Source organism: Rhinolophus hipposideros (genome assembly GCF_964194185.1).
Source record: "Rhinolophus hipposideros genome assembly, chromosome: 19".
Lineage (NCBI taxonomy): Eukaryota > Metazoa > Chordata > Mammalia > Chiroptera > Rhinolophidae > Rhinolophus > Rhinolophus hipposideros.
In genome coordinates, this window is record NC_138065.1 from 4,530,293 (window position 1) to 4,548,619 (window position 18,327).

The 18,327-nt window shown below is 44.1% G+C and overlaps 2 protein-coding genes across 5 annotated transcripts in view; both read left to right on the forward strand.

The window, feature by feature from the left end:
* The window catches only part of ARNT (aryl hydrocarbon receptor nuclear translocator), a 54,226-nt gene extending 49,180 nt beyond the window's left edge, over window positions 1–5,046 (forward strand). For 2 of the 4 annotated variants that reach the window (XM_081025780.1, XM_081025782.1), the window contains 4 exons: window positions 159–306; window positions 1,654–1,816; window positions 2,227–2,396; window positions 3,080–5,046. In XM_081025780.1, coding sequence (XP_080881906.1) covers window positions 159–306; window positions 1,654–1,816; window positions 2,227–2,396; window positions 3,080–3,169 — 571 coding nt within the window. In that variant the 3' untranslated portion in view covers window positions 3,170–5,046. The remainder of the gene's footprint in view (window positions 1–158; window positions 307–1,653; window positions 1,817–2,226; window positions 2,397–3,079) is intronic. The other 2 variants (XM_081025781.1, XM_081025783.1) reach the window with 1 other exon arrangement.
* Window positions 5,047–6,429: 1,383 nt separating this feature from the next.
* On the forward strand, window positions 6,430–17,275 carry CTSK (cathepsin K). Its single transcript, XM_081025785.1, has 8 exons — window positions 6,430–6,543; window positions 8,001–8,124; window positions 8,588–8,710; window positions 8,796–8,951; window positions 9,944–10,162; window positions 13,563–13,728; window positions 13,979–14,084; window positions 15,894–17,275. The coding sequence occupies exons 2-8, from the start codon at window positions 8,002–8,004 to the stop codon at window positions 15,991–15,993; spliced, it is 993 nt and encodes a 330-aa protein (XP_080881911.1). The 5' UTR covers window positions 6,430–6,543; window position 8,001; the 3' UTR covers window positions 15,994–17,275.
* The last annotated feature ends 1,052 nt before the right edge of the window (window positions 17,276–18,327 follow it).

Here is an 18,327-nt window from a genome sequence, read left to right on the forward strand (position 1 = left end):
TCAGTCTTCCTTGTTTTCTCCAAATTCTGCTATCAAGTTTTCCTTAACCCCCGGGAAGTCAAGGGAACCTGAGGAGAGTGCTAGATTGGCCTGTGTTCCTAGAGTCTGTGATAAATGCGTCCTTTTAATCCTGTACCTTACTGTTTGTTCACTCCTAGAAATAGTGCTCTGGCACCTCCTGTAACCATCGTCCAGCCACCAGCCTCTGCAGGGCAGATGTTGGCCCAGATTTCCCGCCACTCCAACCCCACCCAGGGAGCAGCCCCAACGTGGACCCCTAGCACCCGCCCAGGCTTCTCTGCCCAGGTAAAGTTTCTCATCTCTCTCTCGCCTGTGTATCGTTTTTTGTTTGATTGGTTGGATTTTTTTTCCATATGTGAAGTTATTCTTGTCTATCTTAGGCACCTTCTCCTCAGCCCCTACTGCCTACTTTCCAGTTTTTTCTTTGTGGGGAGCAACTAGATAAAAATCTCAAAGTCTGTGGTTTTCACATGTTCACTTCAAATTAGATTGCTCACACAGGACATCTAGAACAGGTTCAATTTTCAGATTTGTTTTGGAGTAAATTTAAAGAAGTTTCCACTTTGGTTAGGACTACAAAATACAGGAACAAAAGAGAAAATTAATTAGGAATTTATACATAGTAGTGTCTGTTTACAAAAAAATATGTAATATATAATTTATATGCGTATAAATATAAATACGCATATTATAATATATATACATATATGTATATATAATGTTAAGCCTAACACTAATATTCTTTCATATATTTATATATACTTATCTTAGTAATATACAATAGATGTAACACATATAATACATATAACTATAGTATGTATTATGTATTATAATACATAGTAATAATATAAATGTAAATAGTTAAATAGGAATATTTTCAATAAAAAAGCCAAAACCAAAAGTAGGCTCCAGAATTATATGGAGAATGATCTCAATTGTATAAAAAAAAAATGCACAAGAAAATAAAAACTGGAGAAATTGTCCAAAAATTTTAACTGTGGGTTTTTGGTGGTAGAATTATAAGTGATTTTTTAAATTTATTTTCCTTCACTTTCAAAATAATCTGCAATACACATGCATGAGAAATGGTTAGTTACGATGAAAGAGAAGAGAAATGGTTAGTTATGAGAAGAGAAATGGTTAGTTATGAGAAAGAGAAGAGAAATGGAAAGAGAAATGGTTAGTTATGATGAAAAATGGTTAGTTACCCCAAAAAGCATCATTAGGAACAATGGATGCGATACAGACTGAAGAACGAAATGATACAAAGTGTTTCTTCTCCATATGTGATACTATACTGTTATTCATGCCTCCAGTTTCTATATAACTTTACAATTTATAAAATGCTTTTATTTAAATCATTTTCTTTTAGTTCTCACAACTCTAAATGTATACTTTTATTAATCCTATAGTTCTTTTTGTACTTCATCACAACTGCCTGAAAAATAGTGTCCAGGGAGATTGGGAGTTAATTGGCAGAAATACACAGTAGGGAGGAAGTGGGGAGCTGGCTCAGGAACCCAGTGATTGACGGGGGGGGGGGGGGGGGGGGGGGGGTGACTCTCCTAGGAGTGGGATGTGCAGTAGTGTTAACGTTCCATGTGTTCTTCTCTGTTACTTTCTCTCTTCTAGCAGGTGGCCACGCAGGCTACAGCCAAGACCCGCTCTTCCCAGTTTGGTGTGGGCAGCTTTCAGACTCCGTCCTCCTTTAGCCCCATGTCCCTCCCCGGTGCTCCCACCGCATCACCTGGCGCTGCTGCTTACCCTGGTCTCACCAGTCGTGGGTCCAGCTTTGGTGAGTTCAGACCAGAAGGAGGTAACAGGAAAATCACACCCCTAAAGAGAAAGAGTTTGATAGTTTAATACAACAGTTTTCTTGTGTCCTGGATGCACTGAGCTAATTGTGGAGAAATGCAAGATGACAGTCCATCTGGAATTTAAAACCTAGCCACATGAAAATGACTTTTGCATGTATAACAAAAAGCATGGAGGTATATAAATTTCATAATAGGTGAATTTAACATGAGCAAAGAACTCTTTGGAAAGGCCCCCTAGAGAAGAGAAATTCGCTTAGGCTGGGTTTTAAAAGAGGCATTGACCGGCAGAGAGAAGGGAGGACGGTTCCAGGTGAAATGAATCACTTGCATGTTATGTCTAGGTTTTCCTCCCCACTGGAGTTAGACTGAAGTTTCTTCCTCCTCATAGCTCCTGAGCAGGCTGGGCAGACCGCAGGACAGTTCCAGACACGGACAGCAGAGGGGGTGGGAGTCTGGCCACAGTGGCAGGGCCAACAGCCTCACCATCGGTCCAGTTCTAATGAGCAACACGTTCCACAGCCGTCAACACAGCAACCCGGCCAGCCTGAGGTCTTCCAGGTGAGAGGGTGAGAAGAGCTCCGAAAATCAGGAACTGGGAGAGAAAGGGTCAGGGAGGAGAGACAGAGAGGAAGCATGCATGGAGTGGGCGTGATTGGGGTGTGGGGGAAGGCGGAGTGGGGACAGTGGCAGAAATGTCATTAATTGGAAAGACTGAGCTCAGTGTGATGCACACAGCCTCTAACGAGATCACTGGCGAAAACGTGGAATTAGTTTTAGCCCATTCCCACTGCGCAGTAGCTTGTGTATAATAAACAAACTGATTCTAAAGGTCCATTTACATACATCCTGAGGGGACTGCAAGACTGCAGGGAATAATCTTAGCACAAAGGAAGAGCTAGTTTACAACACAGATTGAAAGAAGGCAAAACGGGTTTTGGTAGAAAACAAATAGGATGAAAGATACTCCGTAAGTACCTCTAGGGGGTTACATGAAATGTGGCAGGCAGATTTTTCTCCTTTTGAAAGTACTGAGGACTAGAACAGGGGGAAAATGTGGGACTAGGAGGAAGATAGAAAGGACTAGGAGAAAAGGTTGTCATTGCCAGGAGTCAGACTCGCCGGGAGGAAAGAGGGCTGCGCAGGAGCTCTGGGCCAGGGATGGGGGCGCAGGGATGTGGGGAGGAGCTCGATACACGGAAGGGACCCTGCAGTGTGACCCAGACTTGCTCTTCTCTTTTCAGGAGATGCTGTCCATGCTGGGAGACCAGGGCAGCAGCTACAACAGCGAGGAGTTTCCTGATCTCACTATGTTTCCCTCCTTCTCAGAATAGAACTATTGGGGTGAGGATAAGGGGTGGGGGAAAAAAGTCACCGTTTGTTTTTCAAAAGCAACTCTTTTTGTAAACAAAATAAAAGTTCCTCTCCCTTCCCTTCCCTCACCCCTAAGGTGTACCCCCTTTCACTTCTGGCCTTCCCCTTTCCGTCCCGCCTCTCGGAGAGAATTTATAGATGACATGGGGTTGAATCCTCAAGACTTTGGGGACCCTCTGAGAAACTGAGGCTGGGTGAGGTTAGGAATGCCTTTCCTAGGTCTCCTGACGAGGGATCTGTGCAGAAATGATTGTGCTAAGGTCAAGGGCAGGTTTGAGAACTTGATGTGCACCGTTTGCCTTGGATTCTATGGTTCGTTTTTGGAAAGAAATTCTGACTAAGGTGGGGTAACGGAGAACTGTCCTCGTATGTGAGGGCCATGAACCATGGTAGGTGTATGTGGGGCTTTAGGACGGGAGCAAATTTTCTTTCTGCTGCTTGTGAGCAATTCCTCTGGAAAGAAACTGAGTGAGGAAGCAAGAGAGGAGAGAGAGAACGTGTGTGTGGGTGTGTGTCTGTATGTCTGTGTGTGTGTGTGTGTGTGTGTGTGTGTGTGTGTGTGTGTGTGTTTCTTTCTCCCTATTAGGGAGTTATGCAAAATGTGTCCCAGATTTTATCTTTGTCTTTCTCTGTTTTTTCAAAGAGTCCTAAGGAGTTAGATCTTCCAGGTGTTTTCCACTTAGTATTGCAGCCAAAGAGTATTTCAGTAAATGACTGTGCTGCACTCCATCGATGCCCAGCCAATATGCAACATATGTAAAGTCTCCTGTTGATCTGTTTGGTCTCATCAGACATATTTAGTGATAAAGCTGGGTCATTCCTGCTTTTGGTGCTCTCGCCTTACATGGAAGATCTGCAAACATTACGGAAACAGGCTGGCAAGAGAAACATTTTCAGAAAGCCCCCACTTGGCCATAAGGATAATGCTGCATATTTCTGTCAGAATCACCTGTGTGTGTTCTGGGGAGGTTATTTCTGCATGGAAACTCAACTTCTTGGATTAGCAGGCCCAGTGAGCACACTGCTGGAATTTATACCAAATACCAAGCCTTGCAAAGGGGCCTCTTCATCCCATTCTCAGAGTATCCAGTCTGGCAAGAAATTGAGACTGAGGTCTCCTCCGGGCCTGTAGTTCTTTCCTCTTTGCTCCCTCTCTAGTATGGAGATTGGATTTGCTTGATAGCGCACGTGTCAGAAACCATGCGCTAGACGGGGCTTGGCCGCCCATCCTGATAGGGTCACTTAGTCACTAACTACAGCCAGAGCGGTGTGGGCACAGCTTCCTACTGTCACCCGTCGTCCTCAGGTAACAGTCATGTGTAGCAGCCTTTTTTCCTTCATTGGCTCAGGCCAGTATCTTCAGTGCAAGACTGAATTAATAAGGAGAAGACATTAAATGTAGCCATAGTGGACTAAGGAGCACGGGTGGCCTGCAGAGGCTGAGACGTCACTACGGGCTTTCCCTCCCTTTGTCTCCAGTCTGGTGCCAGGCCATGGAGTGGGGAAGGAGACAGTTTATTTTTTTATTCTATGTGCACACATACAGTATACATATATATTTATATCACAGTGTAAGGAACCAAAAAGTTGAGTTTCCAATGAAATCCTTGTTTTTTTAATAATCACCTGTTTTTAAATGTGATCAGGACTATAATATTGTACAGTTACAGGGCTTTTGGAGTGGGGAGGGAGAAGATGCTCTGGGGGTTTTGTTTCCGCTTTTCCTTCAGGGTTTTATTTTTGATTGTTTTGTTTTGTTCTTGTTGGCCTTTGTACAGTGGCAAAAATAATGACATGTAGCAAGTATTTTAAAACAAAATATTTTTTCCTTTTGTAAGCTTTGTGTTGTGTCATCTTGATTGCGGCTTTATTATTCCTTTCCACACACACAACTAGTTGAATCCGTAGCCTGAGCTCCAAGTATATAAACATAAAACACAGTGTGTCTATAATTTCAGGAATTGGGAATCACAGGGCTCGGATCACTCAGCATTCCTTGGTTGTCCTCCTGACCCTGACTCATTCTGAGTAAAATCAGCCAGGACATCTGACCATGGGGTGGGGGTGGGGATTACCTAAATCCTTGGGAGAGCGGGGGAGAATTGGGATTTGAGACCAGCAGCGCCCACCTGGATTCCTTCCTTCGGGATGTCCTCCTCTCTGGGTGAAAAGGAATTCGGGACGGGGAAATTGACACTGTGCAGGTCCGGACCTGGCAAGCCTCTGGGACCATGTAGTTCATCGGCGCATCTTCAAACCCAGAGGCAGAGAACTGTGTTCTTGAGGAATACGTGTGTAATCCTGCCAGAAACTGAATCCAGAGCCCATGTATTCTTCCTGCTCCAAGGACCCTCTTTTCCTCTTGCCCCACATCTAGTTATGGAAGAAAATGGAGTTTGGGGGTGTGGTTTGGGGGCTGAGCTAGACTCATGATCTGTCACATGCCTGGGTGTTGGGGGAAGTATGTGGGAAGTAAGTGGAGAAGCTCAGATGACCTGGGCTGGGGGTTTTAGTAACTGAGACAGGCACTGTTCATCAGGCATCCCACCACCTGAGAGCTTAGTAAGGGACGTCACGTGTGAGGTTGTCAGTGCTTATGCCATTGATTCATGTGCTGTCAGAAATTCCCAGGAATACTGCTTTGGGTTACTTTTAGAACCGGTTTCATCTGGACCTTCTGGGCACATCCTTCCTCAGCAAAACCATGTTTGGCTGGGAGAGCTAATACTCTCCATGAAGCAGCAACGACTTAGCCAACAAGCTTATAAAATACAGATGCTTTTGGAACCTCTGACTTCCGTACGACTCTTTCCTAGCCTTCTGTGTTTATTCCCTCTCCTCTGATGGGAGCGTCAGACACAAAATACAAAACAAGTTTCGAAGTTGGAGAGACGGTAATGGAAAGGTCAGGAAAACATGTGATCCCCCAATATAATTAATAAAGAAGGATGGGGGAGACCAGAACTGTGTCCCTCTAGCTACGAAAGAGAAGATAAGCCCCAACTTAAGTAATGTGATTTGAGGTTTTGTTGTTTTTTTTTTACTATTTTTGGTCTGCCCGCAGAAAGAGTCAATGTGAAACTTAAAAAAAAGCAACCCTCCACCTAGGCTCACACCACCATGCAGAAACATGCAAATCCACTACCTCCTCCTCCCCCCCATGTCCCCTTCTCAGCATTTCTACCCTCCCTTCTTTCCCATCCAATTTTTCCAACCAACAGCTGGAGCTGACTTCCGCAATTCTAATGGAATAAATCCAGCACCCCAGTCATCCGCTCACATTATCCACAGTTCCCTGCGGAAACGAGCCCAGAGAACAGATCCCTGCCAGCAGGTAACGTTTTTCGACTTCCTAGTACTTTCAGATTTTCGTTCCTGCTGATTCTGCATCATAGAAGTGTTAGGGGTGTAGTGACTCGGGGATCAAAAGGCTGCGTGGATGAAAATGGTGCCCTTAGGTCATTTCCTGGCCGTGTACAATCTGCCTGGAAATCTTTAGGATTTCTTCTAAAGGATTTGTGACTTGTATGTATACGTGGCTACTAGTGAAGGCCAAGAATACAGGGGATCCTTTACCTATCCTTCAAAGGGCGACCTCTATGTGGGGTGTTCTGTTTTGGCCAAAGGTACGCAAAGGGTTAACTTGTATCCGGTAGGTGGAGTGGTGCAGGGAGACCGGTAGCTCAGTACTTCCTAATCTGTGACATCTCAAAGCCCCTAACATTCCAGACAGTAAATGTCCTGCTGGATATTTGCCAATTTGCAAAGAGCACACAAAAATGGACTATAAATTCAAAAGTTATGCAAGACTATAAATTGTTCTTAAAATGGAGGGCACATAAGTAAGCCACTGCAAGAAGTGAGCGACGTTAGACCAAACTTCTTTAAAGCTGTGTATTTAATGGTCATAGAACATTGCTTTTGTCTTACATTCTTTTAACAAACTTTGGTTCTGAGGCTTTTTGGCCCGTGAGGCAGTCACAGAGATTTTTTTGTTGTCAGAGGAAAAAAAACCAAAAACCTTCCCACAGCAGCTGGTCGAGATTAGGTCAGTTTCCTGCCTGAGGAGGGAACTAGAAGAGAAAGAAGAATGGCTAAGAATACTGAGGAGACAGGAAATCCATTCTCTCCGAAAATAGGAAATATGGTTAACTTTGACTCCTGCTAAGATCTGGAAAAGTGAAAGGATTTAGCCACTGAAGAGAAGAATGCCTGGAAGAAGTGGTCGGGATGGAGAACGTAGCTGGAAATCTCTCCTCTGCGTATTCTCCAACCACCTTCATCCCCCTTGCACTTGTCCATCTTCTTCCAAGTCTGCTGGGGGCACCGAGAAATGCTGAGCCCATGCTGATGGTCCATTTCCGACCCTGTTTCTAGTTGTCTGTGAAAGTGTGTGTGTGTGTGTGTGTGTGTGTGTGTGTGTGCGCGTGCGCGCGCGCCCTGAGTCTCCCTCGGTCAAATGACTTGGAACCAGGTATATCAGCACCCCATTCAATCCCAGACCCCTCCTGACCACCACTGTTCTCTGTCTACCTTCCTCATAAAGCCTCATACAGCAGAGGAAGGGGTTCTGTGCTTCAGGTTCTGGAACTCCCCAGAATGACTGTGCATGCATTTTTCTGGTGAGAGGGTTTATAGTGGGTTGCAAAACTATTAGCTTCTCAAAGGAGTCTGTGGCTCTGTGAAGAGCCACCTGTCTGGGACTATGTCTCCAGGTAGCTCCTCATCCTAAGCCAGGCTAGGAACTTCCTGGCAAATAGAAGAGTCTCCTGTAATTGTCCCCTTCCCCAGGATGTGGGGGCTCAAGGTTCTGCTGCTGCTGCCCCTGGCGAGCTTTGCTCTAACCCCCGAGGAGATACTGGACACGCAATGGGAGCTGTGGAAAAAGACCTACAGGAGGCAGTATAATAGCAAGGTGCCGAGGACCTGGAGGGGAGCACGGTGGGGGGGAACCTGAGACCTCCAGGCTCCCTGCTTCTGTCCAAATACTTTCACCACCCCAGCCACGTAACCCTGCCCCCGTGCCCTAACCGTTAACGTGTGGTTTTCATTCCTATTCCTCCACTCACCCTCCATCAAGTCCTATCCTTCCTTTTTGTTACAACTGTCTTATCTCTTTCCTTTGGGACGACTTCTCAGATGAATACTGTTAATCCATAAGCAACTTTTCTATCCATCTCTCCAGAGCTTTGCATTCAATTATTTGTTCATGTTTCTTTTTGCACGCTCTTAATAATCCCGTGGTCATTTGCCCTACTAGCCGGTAAACTCTATCACTGGAACTTGCATCTTTTCTCCTAAAAACCTTCACAGTATTACATCATGTAACTTTGTGTACCGCACACAGTGTATGCCAGTACTGACTATGGTCTCTTTAGGTGGATGAAACCTCTCGTCGTCTAATTTGGGAAAAAAACCTGAAGCACATTTCCATCCATAACCTTGAGGCCTCCCTGGGCGTCCATAGCTATGAACTGGCCATGAACCACTTGGGGGACATGGTGAGTTGAGCCTCCACACCTGGCCTATCTGCCCTGTTGGCCTCAGGTCGCTGCTTAGGCCTGGCCTCTTTCTTCTTTGTCCCAGACCAGTGAAGAGGTGGTTCAGCAGATGACCGGACTCAAAGTACCCCCATCTCGTTCCCGCAGTAACGACACCCTCTACATCCCAGACTGGGAAGGCAAAGTCCCAGCTTCGATCGATTATCGAAAGAAGGGATACGTCACTCCCGTCAAAAACCAGGTACCCTCCGGTCTCCTGGGTGTGGGTAGGTAAACTGGCACGTTCTCTTCCTTTGCTGCTGCTTTGTCTTTAAGGTACGAGGCCCCCAGGAAGAGGGGGCAAGGAATTACGGTACCTCTCCCCATGCTAAGAGAATATAGCCTATTCCATTATTTATGTAACTCATCTCCAGCTTTGTACATGTAGGTTGTTTATGGGTTTTCTTTTTTTACAAATAGTGTTGCTATAAGCACCTTTGGGCACAGGTACAAATATTTACACAAAATAAATCCCAAAATTAAAATCGCTAGGTCACAGAGACTCCTTTCCAAAAAAGGTTTTACACTCTTACATTCTTACCAGCATGAGAATGCCAGTTTTCCCATGGCCTTCACAGTGTTGATTGTATCAACCAGATGAACTACTGATTTAACACTCTATTCAACAAAAACTTTGTTTCCCCTTCGCCCCCAGAATCATACCAGGTGTAGTGCTAGCCAGTAGAGAGTCAAGACAACTAAGTCATAACCTGTGTCTTTAAGATCTCTTCAATCTTAAAAAATAGAACAGGAAAGAAAAATCTACACTCTAGCTGAACAAACCCTAATAATAGCTAGCACTTTTTGAGAGATTATGATGTGTCAGAAATTTATAAATCCTTGACATGAATTGATTTTTTAATCCCATTAAGTATATTATTATTATCCACATTTTACAGGTAAGGAAACTGAGGCACAGAGAGGTATAGTAACTTACCCAAGGCCACATGGGTAAGGAAGGGGTTGCAAAGGCAGTATTCTCTGCTTCACTACAGTGAATGGTAACAACAGTCGTAATCGTTACCAAAATCGTTACCAGCGCAAGGACAATGCAACAAATGATAAATGGAGAACAGCCAAGGGGACATGTGTGCTGGAGTTTCGAAACTGTCTGCAACTTCGTCACCCAGGTAGAGGGAAGAAACACAAAGTGGCACCTGCAGTGACTGACAGTTTCTCTGTTCCGCCTCTCAGGGTCAGTGTGGCTCCTGCTGGGCGTTTAGTTCTGTGGGTGCCCTGGAGGGCCAGCTCAAGAAGAAAACTGGTGAACTCTTAAATCTGAGTCCTCAGAACCTGGTGGATTGTGTGTCTGAGAATGATGGCTGCGGAGGGGGCTACATGACCAATGCCTTCCAGTACGTGCAAAAGAACCGGGGCATCGACTCTGAAGATGCCTACCCGTATGTGGGACAGGTGAGACTGTCTCCACACTTACACAGCTCTGTCATGGCTTCTCCTTCCCCTCCTGTTATGCACTGGAGACAATTCTAGAAATCACGTTTGCTATTAACTTATCCTGCTTTCTTGATGGGATAAGTGCCCACAGAAGGCCAGAAAGGTTCCCACAGTCTGGAGGAGCTTAGGCTGCTAGAGGCGATCCGCTTCTCTTCCCTGGAGAGAAAACAGAGAATAGGTTATTCCACAGATCTCTGAGCGGTTTCTGGAAGCCTCAGCTCCTCCGTTCCCATCACAAATCCCAAACCCACCATGATAACTTCATGAATCTCCCTGTGGATCTGGAGCTCACTGAAGCAAATTGTCTAAGTTAACATGCAAACATATACAAACGGAGAGAAAAACAAGTTGCTTCATATTTGTTGTAATTTTAGAGATCAACTCACTTCCTCCTATAAGATCATTTAGCAACAGGAAGGAGGTCTGTCTTACCCAAAAGAAAGAAGATCTGAGGGCTTTTTACTGTACCTGGGGCTGACAGATAATATAATAGGGGGCCTTTGTAGCAGGCGTCTTTGAAGCAGGAACAGCAAGTTTTAGTAATAAAATGATGGCTGTGTTGTGCTAAGCTGGGTGCTTTGTGCATTTTCTCATGTAACCCTCATGGCAGCCCTGTAAAGTAGACTTAGCCTCACTTTGTAAGTGAGGGAATTGACGCTTAAGGAGATGAAAGAGCATACTCAAATTCATGCCACTAGTTGTGCAGCAGAGCCAACGTTTATCTGCGAGATCTGTTTCTCTGCTGCCAGCATTGCCAAGTGTGTCTTCTGTGCACAAGTGCAAGAATGTCTTTACTAGAATATAATACCATGGGACAGAGTCGGCCGACTCTTAGGGTCCATGCATCTTCAGCTTGGCCAGATAATGTCAAGGCTTTGACTTACCCAAGGGTTTGGAGAAATGTATACTCCCACGGGCAGTGTGTAAGAAATCCCGTCGAGTCACATCTCCATCTGTACGTTTATCTGGCTGTCTGCATTGAGTGTTTATATCATACATTTTTCCATTTTTAATTAGGTTAGTTTTCTCTTTCTCACTGGTTTTTAGGAATTTTAAAAAAAAGTTTGAATACTCATACTCTGTGTGTTGTAGGTCGATGTTTGTCTTTTCGCTTATTTTCCGATGTCTTTTTCCGATGTCTTTCAATCCAGAAAAGTTCTTAATGTTAGTGTAGTGAAATTATGCATTTTTTTCCTTGGCCGTTTGTGCCTTTAAAAAAACCCCAGCAGCAGTAAGCGTTATTTCTTCATGAAATGAGGTCTGCTGCAATAAAATGCTCATTCATGTATATGACTGAACAGGTCCGTTTCACTGGATACTGAACAACTTACACAGTAAAGTTGTTTCAACACTTCATGACACTGGCCACTTCAAAACAATACTTCATTTTGTAAATTTCATCCCCTTCTGATTCCATGTTATGTCTTTTTGTTTGCTTGTTTGTGTTTTAGCTGTCAGGTATACAAGGCTGAGAAACTGGAGGTACCTGAAAAACAATTTATTTAATCAGTATATAATTTTCAAAACTGCTGGGTTGCAAGTCCTGTTTGAACCCTGGGCTGCTGTAGTGTGTAGCGTGCTACACCTGCCCTAACACTTTAGCTTTTTAACTCTGAACACATCCGGCCATTTAGTGAGATAACGTGAACTTGGCAAAACACTCGTTTTTAAATTGTCAACTATTCTTTTGACAACTTTTTGTCATCACTTGATATCAAAAACTTAAACAAATTCCAACAGTATATGCAAAAAAATCCCCACAGATTTACGTTTATAATTTTTTCCATGTTGACTAATCCAGGCAGCCAATTTTAAGGTTTGTGCAACTTAACTATTTTAAAGAAAAATAAATACTATCAGAGCTAATAGTTGATCCATGGACAGTTTGCCTCATTTATTCAGTACTGTACTAACCAGTTTATTGAGACAGAGTTTAACTACTAGCTCAGAGACTGAATAATTTAAATGAAAACTACGTAATATTTGAGACCCTATTTTGGAATGCAAGGAGCATTTGACGTCTCATTTCTGTTCTCCTGACCCCTCAAATGATCTCTTCAGCACTTTGGAGCGATGTGGAATGATTTGGGTCTCATAATCAATTAAAATGAGAATTAGCCATATAAGATATATGTTCCCCTTTTAACATTCTGAATCTTGGGCAATTGTTCTCTTGCATCTACTTTGCAGCCTTTAAAGGCAGTTATTGTCCAAAACTGAAAGAACTTCACATATGAGCATGTGAGGGAGGTAAAGAAAAATAAAAAGGAAAAGAAAAGAAAAGAAAAATAAAACTTAGAAAGGAAGAGATCTGATAGGGCAAGAGCCAGATAATACAGTAATTTAAGTTCATCCCAGCACATTACGCACATTATGCTGGCTTTAAGGTATCGTTGCACAACATTGTTCCGAAACTATTCCTAAGATATTTAATTTTTTTGTAGCTCTGTGCAGTTTTTGGCACTATGAGTTATCAAGGGAAATATGGCTGCAAACAAAGGAATCTTGAGAAATTATTAAGATGGGATGTCGTGTAATCTTAGAATATCATGTCAAATGCTGCTATTATTGTTAATATGTAGGTAATGTATTCTTCCAGATGCATCTTTAGGGTTTTGAAAGGGTGGTCTGTAGGAAAATGAATTGCCAAAAAAATCTACCACCTTCACGTGGGTGGTCATTAGATTTCATGATTGTGGTTTGCCAGTGAAGCGTACCATTGTTACCTGGACCTGCAAACCACAGTGTTGGAAATTCACAGGCCAGATCTCTAAGTTCTTTATTAATTTGTTTTCCTATCAGGCTCTGTACTTTTTCTTCCGTCTCTCATGAGAGCACGAGGTCCATCACAAGCTCTTCGCCTCACACTAGCCCCCCTGAGACAGGTGCATAGGGCCCAGGCCTTCCCCCTAGCTGGGCTTTGGCCTCGACCCCCCCCTCCCCGCCCCCGCCACACACACAGCAGCTGATGCCTCCCTGCCCTCCCAGGCTCCCACATACTACAGGGCTAGAAGGTGATTTGTGCCTTAAAACAAAATCTTATTTCAGAAATCTTTCTCTACACTGAGGTAATAAAAGTATTCTTTCTTTTTTAAGTTTTACGGTGCTTGCTTTCACATTTATGTTTCCAGACCACCTGGAACTGATTTTTGTGTATGGTGCAAGGCGTCCACTATTCATATTCTTTTTTATAGTTTTACAGTCGAAACTGGTGAAGAGTGAACAGACCCTCTCTGGAGTCCAGTTTGCGGCCCCTGTTAGTTCACTGACGTCACTCGAAACCCTGGTAGAGTTTCTCGCTCACCAGTTCACTGCCTGTTGCTTTATCTTAATCCTATTTCAACCCTGTTTTTTCCAGGATGAAAGTTGTATGTACAACCCAACAGGCAAGGCAGCCAAGTGCAGAGGGTACAAAGAGATCCCTGAGGGGAATGAAAAAGCCCTGAAGAGGGCGGTGGCCCGCGTGGGTCCCGTCTCTGTGGCCATCGATGCAAGCCTGACCTCCTTCCAGTTTTACAGCAAAGGTAGGGAGCTGTTCCCACAGAGCACACTCACCGGTCTCTCAGGACATGGGCCAGGCAGCTTCGCAAAGATCACTGGGCCTTTTCAGTACTTAGTTTCCATAGTCAGACAGAGTCTGCCGGAGAGACGCTAACAGCTGCCGCAGCATAGAGCATCCATGTCAGAAGCCCTACTGATGGGATGGGATTCCACGGAGGGGCGGTCTCCTGGAGTAGGTGGCAGAAAGCCTCACCTTGACTGATTGTTTCCTAGGTGTGTATTATGATGGGAACTGCAACAGCGATAATCTGAACCATGCAGTTTTGGCCGTGGGATACGGGATCCAGAAGGGAAGAAAGCACTGGATAATTAAAAACAGGTAATGATGGGGACACTACATTTGTCACTCAGTCTCCCTCTGGACCCTCAGCCTCAACTCCAACTTCCCAAGAGTCCTTTCTCTCTCTCAAATCAAGACAAAATTGTCTCCGAATTCTCAGTCAGAGGCTAACCTAACATTTAATGGCCAGACAGCAGTACTCAGAGTTTGTGTTGGGCAGCTGGTCCTTGTGGAAGGTGCTCAGTCACAAAGGAGCACGACATCTGCGCGAGCTCAGTGATCTCACCGCCCCCAAGAAGAACCGACCTAGTTAACCAGAACAGAAAGAGGCAGCAAGGACCAGCAGGAGCTTTGGAATTATATATTTTTTCTTTCTCTGTTCTCTAACGTGATCAGTTTCCTAGGGAGGTTTCCATCATCAGTTTGTCTAAAAGCAGTCGGGGACAATGTGGAGGTTTATTTTCCCGTTAGGCAGCTTTCTGCCCTTCTAGTTACACTTAGGGTAGACACATAGGTGAACTGGCCAAAGATTTTGAAGTCTGTGGAGAAAAACGCTCTCCAGAAAGTAGATAGCAAAACTTCGTGTTTCCTTCACTATTATTGGAAACAAATAAAACGACAGGGTAACCTTGGCTCCCTTGTGACTTTGGCGGGGGGTTGGGGGACAGATTTATGAGAATTATACTTTTTCCTTCCTCAGGGGTCAGCAGCAGCCTGGCAGCATCACTGAGTCCTGCCTCTGGGGAGGTCGCAGGCCAGGGCTGGGCTGCTGGCTGGCAGGATAGAACGTGAGGCTGGGAGGTGCTTCAAAAGCAACTTTTCTATCACGGTCCCAACTAAGGGCAAACCCCAGCACCCTTCTAAGAAGGTGTTCGTTTTCCCATGGCTTCTGTCCTGTGTTTTCCCTTTCCCAGTCCCAAGCATTTACCCGGTCCTTACCCAGGTGCCAAGGGGGGAGGCTGCATCCAGGAGCGCTGGGAGGAATGAGGGATACGCCCAGGCAGGATCAGGGTCACTGGGGAGCCATGGAGAAGGGAACAGGTGTAGGGGACAGGTCTTAAGGAAAATGTATTGGGTAAGGAGAGAATTGGCTGGTGGGGGAAAAGGGACAGAAAACTCAGGAAAACAATTTAAGAAGATACACAGACCATTCTCTCTGTCTCTCTTGCCCCCCTCATCTTCCATTCTCTCCACTTGTTCCGTAAGCAATCTCGTCCATTCTCCTAGCTGCATTCATCTCTCCTATGGGTTTTACTCCTGTGATCACAGCGTCAGACTCTCTTGCCTCTTTCTCATGCTCTAGACTCATGTTTTCAAGATTGCTCGTCCTACAACACAGATCAGATCAGATCACTCTCCCAGTCAGAAACCTTCAGCGCCTCCTGCGCTACGATGGGCCAAACTCTTTAGTCTGGCCATAAAAATAAGTCCAGCTGATCGCCACCTACCTTGCCAGACACAAGTCTCACTACACCCCGTCAGGCACCCGAGTTTTCAGCCATGTGATCTTAACACATGTCCCCTGCTTTCCCGCCTTTCCTGTTGCTCACTTCACACGCCTCCACTGGCATCCCATTTCCATAGGACCAGATTCTATCCAGCCTTTGGCCTCAGCTTAAATGCCACCTCATACAGTAAGTCTTTTTTGATCCTTTGAGCAAAAGCAATCTCTCCTACCTTTGAGACCCATAGCATTATACCTTCTCTCTATCTCTTGACTTTGAACTCTTTTAAGGTCAAAAACAGTCGTATTCACTTTTGTATACCATCAGTTCCTAGCACGGTGCTCAGTGTTTTCATACATAAACACCTGAGGGTAATAAGTGTTTGTCTTGATTGGTCCTACAGCTGGGGAGAAAACTGGGGAAACAAAGGCTATATCCTCATGGCTCGGAATAAGAACAACGCTTGTGGCATTGCCAACCTGGCCAGCTTCCCCAAGATGTGACTCCAGCCAGCCGACCCCACCCTGCTCTTTCCTTCTTTCCGTGACGGTGTGATGGTGCGCCTTACTGATGGACTTTGGAAGGGAGTTGGTGTGCGTTTCGTGAAGCAGAGGGAGTAATCCAGAGATTGTCCATTCAGTCTCCCCGTTTGTTTGTGCTTCAAGGGACCCTCCTACTGCTTTCCTTTTCTCCACACAAGGCTTTTAGTTTTTCACTTGAGCCACAGGAGGAAGTTCCCTAACAGGGGTGCTCTTAGGCTAAGAGAGGTGACCGCAGCCCTAACTGTTGTCCTAGGGCAGATGCTGGGTAAGTAGTTAGAGGCCACAGGTCTTCAGATAGGCTAGATTCTCATTGAACAGTTTGGGGACCAACGTGACCTTGGAGACGTCTCCAAGATCACTTCTTCTATCTCCAAGGTAGACATTTCTGTGTTTTATACCCCAATTCATAAATCTATTCCTAAATTGTTGGTACAAGTTAGCATGATACAAGAAATGTGTTTTCTTTTTCCTTCTTTGCGTTTTTAAAGTAAACTGAGTATTTATCTCTTGTCTATAACTTAATAAATAGTTATTTAGTAACCACTCATTTCGTGTTGGATACTGTGTGAGGTGCTGGAGACAAAAAGGTGCATAAAACACATTCCTGGCACTTGATGTGCTCATTGTTTGGAGAGAGCGTCACAAACAATTCATCTTAATTCACTTATTTGTTCATTCCTTCAACATTCATTAGGTGCTTACTCTGTACTAAGAAATGTACTAAATTTCAGGGGTTAAATGGCTACAGGGAGACTTCAATATTTAATTTCATTTTAGGGGGACCAGATTAAGTGACACATAAACTTGGGTCTTGAAAAATATTTTAAGACCTTCTGAAGTTCTAGAACCGAAACTTTTACTGTTAACAAAAGAGGACATTTGAAACTCTTTATAATGGTAGGATTCATTCTAAAAGAACTTAGTTGACTAATAATAAATCAGCACAACCAGTTTTACCGTTTTTCACAAAATGCCTATTATTCTTGTGACTAGAAAGAGTTCACATTTATTGGATACTAACCGTGTGTCAGGCACTATTAAATCTCATTCCATGCAAAAATTATTTATTTTTTGTGCATAACTATTCATTGCCATGTGGTAAGCAGTGCATGTGAGGCTAGGAGGATGAAACAAATTAGTAAGACATGGCCTTGACTTTGAGAACGCTGTAGACTAGTGACAGACATATAAACAACTAATAATACCTATCATAATGAAATAAATACTAATTATGCAAGTTCAGAAATCAGTCATTAATTCTTCATGGGATTTTAAGTGAGGCTTCATTGAGAACGGAGCTTTGAATGGTCTGAATGGGCAGAGAAGACGAAGGGTGGGGAGGGTATAGGGGAAGGGAGAGTGTATCATCCGAAGGTTCTGGGCGAACAGAGGCACTGACAGAGCTGTGTGTTTGCATGGTGAGCGCTGGAGCAGCTCAAGTACAGGGTGTTAAGACATTCCTAGTAGAGTTGAGGTGAGGACAGTAGGTTGGAGATGAATCCTGGAGGGCATTCAATGCCTCCCATGTCCCAAGAAGTTCATGTTTTATTTTATAGACACACCGGCACTGAGGAGGCATCAAATATTTTTGAGCAGGAAGGAGACACGTTCAGATCTATATTTTAGCAGGATTCCTCTGGCAGCGATGTAAAAAGCAAGTTAATAGATGAAGCACAAGATGGTGATGCAAGAACCTGGAGGGAAGGCAACGTGTAGGAGACATTGCACGTACTCTGTCTCCTCACAGAAGGATACCTCACAGAAGAGTGACTCCTGAACTTTTGGGAAGCTTGAGTATGAGTTTGGCCAGGGGGGAGCTGGGAATGGCATTCCAGACCCAACAAATAACATATTCAAACGTGTAAACAGAAGGCCGTGCATTCTACAATATGCAAGTAGTTTCTGTTGAGCTTCAAAAGGACTCAAGACAGGTGTGAGATGTCTGATGCCCCACTAGGCACATCGACACAGTTCTGCTAACTGATCTGGCATTTTTTTCCTTCTGCCTAAAGAACATCCTTTAGAATTTCCTTATGTGTGGCTATGTGGAAACACATTTACTCCAAGTTTATTTATAGATTTTGTATTCTGGTACATTCACATGTGTGTCTATACTTGACCAGAATCACACATTTATAATGTGTTTTGATATCTAATAGGGTTAGTCTTCCTCTTATTAGTCTCTTGATTTTCTTTCGTGAATATGCTTATTTTTTATTTTTTTCATGTGATCTTTAGAATCCGCTTGTCAAATTATCAACCCTGCTGGTATTTTTATTTGGATGACATTATATT

Bases quoted from the DNA above. Each gene is read 5' to 3' on its own strand.
- CTSK (XM_081025785.1), top strand. From the start codon at position 8,002: ATGTGGGGGCTCAAGGTTCTGCTGCTGCTGCCCCTGGCGAGCTTTGCT. The intron at 8,125-8,587 runs GTGCCGAGGACC...TGGTCTCTTTAG, and splicing joins GGAGGCAGTATAATAGCAAG to GTGGATGAAACCTCTCGTCG. The intron at 8,952-9,943 runs GTACCCTCCGGT...TCCGCCTCTCAG, and splicing joins TCACTCCCGTCAAAAACCAG to GGTCAGTGTGGCTCCTGCTG.